Raw genomic sequence first — 8,648 nt, forward strand, 5'->3', positions numbered from 1 at the left:
TCTTTCTGAAGAAGGGTCCAGACCTGAAACGTCAGCTTTCCTGCTCCTCTGATGCTGCTTGGCCTGCTGTGTTCATCCAGCTCTACACCTTGTTATCTGTTTTAGTAATATTTACTGAAGGTTAGTCATTGGACAGGGCACGAAGGACAGCTTCCTTGCTCATCTTCCAAAGAGTGCCATGAGATATTTTACATTGCATGCAATATCAGTCGTGGCTTCATGTTAACATCTTGGGTGGAACCAGAGGATCAAGAAAAAGTGCAGACTGAGTTCCCACAATGGTTTGGGTCAGTTCAGAAAACATTTTGTTGCCACAAAACTGGCCATCTCTCCAGAGTGAATGGATCACCATGACGAGATTCAATTAATTTGCCTGTTTTCCAGCTTCAAGGAGGCTCTTGAAATTATGCCTTTTAATGTGCAAAGATGCTTTTGGTTTGTTTGACAAGTTAGTAATATATTTTATCCACTAAAAGAACTGATTACCAAACACCACATTACTAGTGGTTCTGTCTGGTTGTAAAGTCATTTTCAGGTATTTACAATTGAGCTCAGAGGTTGTGACACTGATTAAAAATGCTTATTTTTGTGATAAACCCATTTTAAGCTGAACTGAAAAAAAACTAAACTGTTGTCACTCTTACACATAGCAATGATTAACTTTAATACATTTTTTAAAATGTCCTTTCTAAAAGCTGCCCAATTATGTAGGTTTAAAGCAGGTTTAACACTCAAAATAAAAACAGAAATTGAAATAAGTGGTTTATTGTTGTGTACCTGGGTTCTGCAATTGTAAAATATTGGCAGTATAGACATATTCCAAAAATAGTCAAACTGTACTGACCAACAATGCTGCACCTGAGAGATTATCTAAGGGAAACAATAAAATTTTAATATTCCATCTTGGAACAAAATAAACCATTTGCACTGTGAACTAACCTCACACTAACTTTAGTCCCTGAAGGCAATGTGCAAAGCAACACTGTAGAGTTATTGCCTCTGTAATGAGCTTCTCCTATACTTTGAAAGAACTAAGATGCAATATTGCTTTAAGATTGCTCTAAGTATTTGAGCTTATCATAGCAAGAATCATGAATGTTGCGGAGCAGAAATGTTGATATCTTACACCTATTGTCTTCACCATACCCTCCAATCAAATACAGAGCAGCCAGAAATCATTTAATGTCAGTCTACAAAGTTACAACAATTAACTTATACTTTGCTACTCAAATTTTCTCCCTGATGGGAATGGTCATTCTTTTTGGGGCATAGTTCATTGGTAACGACAAGACTCTGGGATGTCACTCCAGTTGTCGTTGTTCTTCTCTGAACCTGGGACATCAATGAGCATCAAAAAATTATTTAACTATGGAGGCAATCACACCTATTCTTCCCTGTAATAATTAAGATTGGAAAATTAGGGAATTTCGTCTTCTCAACCAAGAACCACAGAAATTGTCGTGCACCTTCCATTGCTTCTTCTGATATCAGCTAACTCAACATATGAAGGATTGAATGGGATACCGGGATATTATGCTATAGTTCAGTTATCTACCACTCAGGTGCTGCATTTGCCTGCAGAAACACTGACACCAACATAATGGACTTTCCTTTCCTCAGAAGAGAATGCTCTATTACACAAGTGTGAACATTTCCCATCCTCACACACCAACCAATGTCATGCCTTGTCTGATCACTAATTTGGGTTGAATTATGAATGATTTACTCTTGAACATATCTGAAGTAGTTTGAAACTATCTAAACTTGCTTCACCTTAGAGCACCATGCCTTCAATACTTATTGACCAAGCTTTAAGTTACTGCTCTGTTTCATTCTTAAGTGTATAACAGGTTGAGTTTATTAATTTATCTCAAGATGATGATCATATCATGTTTACAATTGGCTTCAGTGCCTCCTTGTACTGGGGAGAAATACAGCTAGACTTCCTGGCTCTCAATCACTAATCAGTGAGGCACTGTTGGAAAATGCGAATAGCAGATGAGGACAGGATCAGGGTCAGCTGTATATAGCATCTTGATGCTAGCCATCTAGTTCAAACTGAAAGAATGACCACTTCAGTTTGGTACTGGAGATGGCTAGAGTAATGCTCAAACTAAATTAGCTTCTTTAGGAGAGAAGGGGAGAAATTAGAGGACTAAAAAAAGAGTTGAAGTGTTGAATTGAACTTTTCATGTTAATATAGCCCACTTATTGCTTTGGCTAATTTACTAAAGGAACGATTGCACTACTTAAGTATGTTCTCTTTCGCTATCAGGGGGTACATCACAACGTAGACTATTAATCTGTTTTAGTGCTATTCAAAGCAAAGAGGAGGTCCTAATTTTAGAAAAATCAAACCCTGAACACATTTCTGCCATCAAAATGAAGCCTAGAATTTGAAATACATCAAGATTTTGCCTTTAGACCTGGGCTGAGATAAGGTTATCAATAAGTCTTAGGCTTCCAAAAAAAAAGAGGCCAGCATACATTTAAATAAAAAGCAAATTTTAGGCAAAACAGATAATTTGTTTAAAAAAAAACTCAAGTTGATTTCTACTGTTAGGACGTGGAATTATAATCCCATTCCTTTTGCACACGTTTGCAACTTTGCCATAAATTGCTAAATGACAGACATGTTATTCCAACATTTCAAATTACAGCGTTTGTCAAAGTCATCTTAAATTAATTTAAATGTGTGAGGAACTCCCTTTAGATGAACACTATTTCTCTAAGGACATAATGATATTAAAGTTCAAGGCCTGTCACGCAAGATTGACATTCAACGCGTAAAACCGACACATAACTGAGTGTCTACTATTATTAAAAGGAAAACCAGGAAAGCATCGCTTTAGGCTTCATTAGAACAAGCTTAGTTTCCATTTAAATGAGGAGCCTCTACACTTTCTGGAACAGAACCGCTGTTCACTAATTAACCTCAATATAGCTGAGTATCTTCACAATCTGGATCAACATACACTGAATATGACTGTAGCTTTAATTTTCTTATCCTTGTCAATTTTGCGCTCTGAAAGCCTAAACGGTGGTTTAGAGAAGATAATCTTGAACCGTTCCCAACGAGTACAGACTGCTTGTAGGAACATTCCATTCCAGCTGCTGCGTTCTTATTCAGCGAGAAGAAAAATCTGCTTACTGAATCAGGATCGCTTTCAAGTTGCTTTTTACCTGTTTGTCTGCTGCAGTTCATAAATCCACTCTTGTAGTCGGAAATTACTCTGCCCCACATAGCGAAGGGTTGAATAATGACACCAAAAGTAATCCTGAATTGACCATAAAAGTACTGAATTCAGTTGTTTAATAGTACTTTGAAACAGTGTACTACTTGAGGTCCATTTTGTAAGATTCTGTACGGATGTGACTCCCGAGGGTGAAGTAAACAGATTCTGGTAGTTTCCTGCTGCTGTGATCCTGAGGATATCATGCAGACCCCCACCCTGAGCTGCTCCGAAACACTGATACAGACAGCCTGGCCGGATTACTAGGATGTGATCTCACTGAGCTGCACTGTGCTCACTGGCAAATTCAATAGAGCTCAGTCTCCTCCCACAAAACCTCTGGGCTGTCACTTATTAGCTTAGCCTGTAAGCCTTTACTAGCTGCGAAGAGCAGAGAGAGAGAGAGAGAGAGAAATTAACCATTGCTAAAAGATTTGGAATTTTTTTTTCACTTGGTTTTCAGTTTCACAGAATGGGCATCGTTACCGTGCTAACACGTATCTGTAGCCAGTTAAATGTAGCGCAGCTGGGCTTTCTATGGAGATTTTGTTTTTTTTACTTTGCTTGTCTGTGCCCCAAGGTCCATCTCTAAGCAGTCCTTCATGTTGTCATGCATCTGCTGCATAATACATCATGTTAATTTCTCCTCAGACTGTGGATAGCACTGAGACCTCCAAGTGCACACATGATGGAGACTCCCTGTGAACTATTATGATTTGTCATATGGTTCCAGTTTATGAGAGTTACTCAGATGAATTCCCCAGTTCTCTTTGCTACAGAGCTGACCAACTTAGGAAGTGTATAACATCACATACTTACGTGAGCATTGGCTTCGTATGGTACAATAAGTGGTTCATTTTCTAAACTAGTTTTTAAAACCTCACACGCAAGAATTCAATTTACACAAAATAAACTTGAATGTCTTTAACGTTGCAATGTAGCAGGACAAAACACGAAGATGTTCTCCATCAATTTCATCACACCTACTGCAAGTACCTTTTTGTACTTTTTTGTCAACAATCCATACCAAATGATATTTATTATGTAACATTGCTTTAAAAAATGTTTTTTGATGTACCTTCTTAGAATTTCCCCTGAAATTAACCACAGGGCTCTTTCTCTTTTGCTAGATATCAGAATTGAAGTTACTGGATAGGCAAGACCAGCAAGAAACTAGATGGAACAGAAGACACTAAACTTTAGAGAAGTGAAAAAGGATCGACCCCAGATTTCAACAACTACAGACTTCATTTATAAAGCACCTGAAGGGTAGTATAAATATCTCAAGGAACTTACCAGAAGAACTTTTGATGCAGTATTCCTGTTGAGTCTGAAACAGTGTTCACAGTATCATAGAATAGTTACAGCTTAAAAGGAGACCGTGCAGCCCATGCCAGTTCACTGCTAGACTCAATCCACTACTCTTTCCCTGAAGCCCTGGAAATGTATTCTATTCGAAAAATTACCAACTTCCCTTTCAAAGCCATGATCGAATCTGCTGCTACCAATCTGGCAGTGCATTTCAGATGCTAACCACTCCCTGTTTAAAAAGGTTCTCCCTCATGCCATTTTTGGTTCTTTTTCTTTTATCATTCATCTTAAAACTGTGCCCTTTGGTTCTTGATCCTTCCATCAATGGAAACAATGGCTCCTTATCTATCTGGACTCACCATGACTTTAAAAACTGCTATCAAACCTCCTCTTATTTTTCTCTTGTCCAAGAAGAATACACTCAACTTCTGCAACTAATGTCTTTAACTGAACTCCCTCATCACTGGAACTATTTTTGTAAATATTTCCTGCATCCTTTCCAGTATCTTCACATCCTTCTTAAATTGGGTTGTCCAGAATACTCCTGTTGAAGCCAAACCAGTATCTTATAAAGGTTCATCATAACTTGCAGAAACCAAAATGCCAATAACCACTTCCTCAATTTGCCTCGCCATTTGCAAAGATCTGTGCTCAAAAATGTTGAGTTGCTCTGCTCATGCACCCACTTTCGAATAATGCATTGTATCTTATATTGCCTCTCCTCATTATTACTAATTCACATTTCTCTATTCCAAATGTAATCTGCTGTATGTTTGTTGATTCTTATCTATGGCTTCTTGATCTATCTGGACTCACCATGACTTTAAAAACTGCTATCAAATGTCCTCTTATTTTTCTCTTGTCCAAGAAGAACACACTCAACTTCTGCAACTAATGCCTTTAACTGAACTCCATCTTGTACTTGCATTACTTCCATGTTTTCCGTATTCCACAAATTTGGAAATTGTGCTCTGCACACCAAATCAATTAAATCAAGAAAATCTATGGTCTTCACTGTAGCATCACTTTGTATCTTCCTCCAGTCCAAAAATAACAAATCACCACTAATTTCGGTTTCCTTTCACCTCAGTCTGCTTCACACTTAAGCTGCCTCATTCACTTTTATTTCATGAGCTTTAACTTTGTTGACAAGGCTATTATGTGGTGTTTCATCACATACCTTCTGCAATTCCACGTACACCACACCAACCACATCAACATCAACCCTTTCAGTTAACTGATTAAAAAAAACTCAATCATATTTGTTAAACCTGATTTGTGTTTAATAAATCCATGCTCATTTTGCTTAATTAATACACATTTGTCCAAATGACTATTAACATTCCCTGATTATTGTTTCAATAAGCACTCTCACCACACAGGCCTATAATTGGTGTATTTGTCCTCACACCCTTTGTTGAATTATGGTGTGATATTCTCCAGTCCTCTATATGTATATTATCACCCTCACCTCCCTCAGCATCCTTGTATTCAACCCATCTGGCCTTAAAGACTAATTATTATAAGTACAGCCATTTTTTTTTTCTCATACCTCTTCTAAAAATTGTTGGCCTATCCATTAACTAGCTCCTCTGTCAATATAACTTCAGCAGCATATTTTTCCATAGCAAGGACAAATATAAAGTATTCATTTAGTACCATATCTTCTGCCTCCATGCATAAATCCCCTTTTTTAGACTAAGCACTTGTGAGATATTTATCAGTCAGAAAAAAAAGCTATTCAATCTCCGTCTAGAATTGGAGAAATTACATGCAGCTTGGAACACAGTCTTAGACAGTCCCTCACCACAGACTGATGGTCCATGATGGCAGCTCTTTGACTGACCATGAAGGCAACATCATGACTAACAACAGATAGGATTGTGCCCCTACCAGGCTTAAGTGAACTTCAGGAACCAGAACTAGACAAGTTGCTTCATGCTCCTTACCCACATTGCTTCAAGGCAAGCAACCTGGAGTAATCAAGATGCACCTTAAAACTAAAAAAGTTGCAACTGCCTCATAAAGATATGTGCAAATCATTAATTTGGAGAACTTTAAAAGAAAAGGCACCATTAATTGAGATACACAGTACAACTGAAAAAAAGATTCTGACTAAAATTTAAAATGTTGGATCAAAGACTGCAGCTCTATGGATGAATAAAAATGTTAGACCAACTACAATGTCTTTCATGAAGGCATCTGATTTGGAAGAATCAGTAAATGAAACTGTTAAATGTAGAAAAATAGCTTAAGTGGCTACGTCACCAGGTGTCATCAGCACTGAAGATTATGAAGTAGCAAAAGTCATTACCATTATTTCCAACATTTTTCCAGAAAAGAATTTGCACCAAAGAGCTAAAAAGGTGGTGAATCTATTTCAAATTGGGAACTGGGTGAGTTATGTATTATGGATTAAGCAGCATTGAGGTGATGAATTAAAAAGAAACTTCTAGGAACAAGGGATATGAATAGTAAAGAAAGATAAAGACTAATCAGAATTTACAAGGGCTAAGTCATGACAGTTAATCTAATTTATTTAAAGAAATTGCTGACCATGTTGAAAAAGTGAGTGCACTGGAAGTGGTTTATTTGGATATTTTAAAAATGCTTGATAAAAAGCTTGTGAAGACTCAGACACAAGGGCAATAAATTAGCCTCAGCAGTGGCTGTTTTCTGGGAGTTTACAAGAGCCTTTAGGAACATGCAGCACACATGCATATGTTTGATGTGCAGCATGCTGAATATCTTCTTGGTGAAGCCATTCACAAGTCTACAATTACCATTTGCCAGGCCAATGTGGAGCAGGCAGTTTGAGGAAGTAATCAAAGCCAAATTAGAAGAGCCCAAGGTTCTGGAAGAGGAATGATGTGAGTGAGCAGTGTTCTCAGTAGGAAGCATATCTGTCAAGCATTCAGGGAGCAATCTTATGCCCTTAACCTCAGTGAGGAACAGTATGTAAGATTCCAGCCCTTTGGGAGTGCCCCATGAAAATCTGTCACTGTTGCAGTCATGACTGAAACCCTGGAGTACAGCAAGGATTATCATTGTCTTAACTGTGAAAGTGACTGTGCTGATTAGTCTTCATTTGCCTGCCTCTTTTCAGCTGCATGCTGAAGACACGAGCAACATTTTTCAGTCTGCTGTCTGCTGTTGTATAGGAGAGGTTACTGAGAGAGAACTTCATCTCATTCTCTTTTGCAGGCAGGACAGGCAGATAAAATCAGAGCAAGGGTTTAATAATTTTAAGGACTTCTTCATGACAGGGTGTTGTGGACTGCCACATACTGCTTTGTTTGTGTTGCATGTCAACTCTGCTGTGCATCAGAACAGAAAGTGATTGCACTTCCTCAACGTCTGGCTGGTATGTGGCCACAGGCAGCACTTCATGAATGTCAATATTTGCCATAGCCAGTTACTCAGAAACCATCATGATATCTTCCTAGATAACAAGGTGTAGAGCTGGATGAACACAGCAGGCCAAGCAGCATCAGAGGAGCAGGAAAGCTGACGTTTCGGGCCTAGACCCTTCTTCAGAAATGGGGGAGGGGAAGGGGATTCTGAAATAAATAGGGAGAGAGGGGGAGGCGGATAGAAGATGGATAAAGGAGAAGACAGTTGGAGAGGAGACAGACAGGTCAAAGAGGTGGGGTTGGAGCCAGTAAAGGTGAGTGTAGGTGGGGAGTTAGGGAGGAGATAAGTCAGTCCAGGGAGGATGCACAGGTCAAGGGGGTGGGATGAGGCTAGTAGGGAGGAGATGGGCTGGGGCTTGAGGTGGGAGGAGGGGATAGGTGGGAGGAAGGACAGGTTAGGGAGGCGGGGACAAGCTGGGCTGGTTTTGTGGCCTCCTCTACATCGGGGAAACCAAGCGGAGGCTTGGGGACCGCTTTGCGGAACACCTACGCTCGGTTCGCAACAAACAACTGCACCTCCCAGTCGCAAACCATTTCAACTCCCCCTCCCACTCCTTAGACGACATGTCCATCCTGGGCCTCCTGCAGTGCCACAATGATGCCACCCGAAGGTTGCAGGAACAGCACCTCATATTTTGCTTGGAAACCCTGCAGCCCAACGGTATCAATGTGGACTTCACAAGCTTCAAAA

The 8,648-nt window shown here is 39.4% G+C and overlaps 1 protein-coding gene across 2 annotated transcripts in view; it reads right to left on the bottom strand.

Moving 5' to 3' along the window:
* cep85l (centrosomal protein 85, like) overlaps positions 1-8,648 on the bottom strand; it is a 286,175-nt gene that overhangs the window by 235,382 nt on the left and 42,145 nt on the right. The window contains exon 1 of one of the 2 annotated variants that reach the window (XM_048597365.1): positions 3,184-3,474. The exons of the other annotated variant lie outside the window; for it this stretch is intronic. Coding sequence (XP_048453322.1) covers positions 3,184-3,244 — 61 coding nt within the window. The 5' untranslated portion in view covers positions 3,245-3,474. Of the gene's footprint in view, positions 1-3,183; positions 3,475-8,648 lie in introns of those variants that run through there. 2 annotated transcript variants of the gene reach the window in all.

The sequence above is a fragment of the Rhincodon typus genome, chromosome 5 (genome assembly GCF_021869965.1).
Source record: "Rhincodon typus isolate 14 chromosome 5, sRhiTyp1.1, whole genome shotgun sequence".
Lineage (NCBI taxonomy): Eukaryota > Metazoa > Chordata > Chondrichthyes > Orectolobiformes > Rhincodontidae > Rhincodon > Rhincodon typus.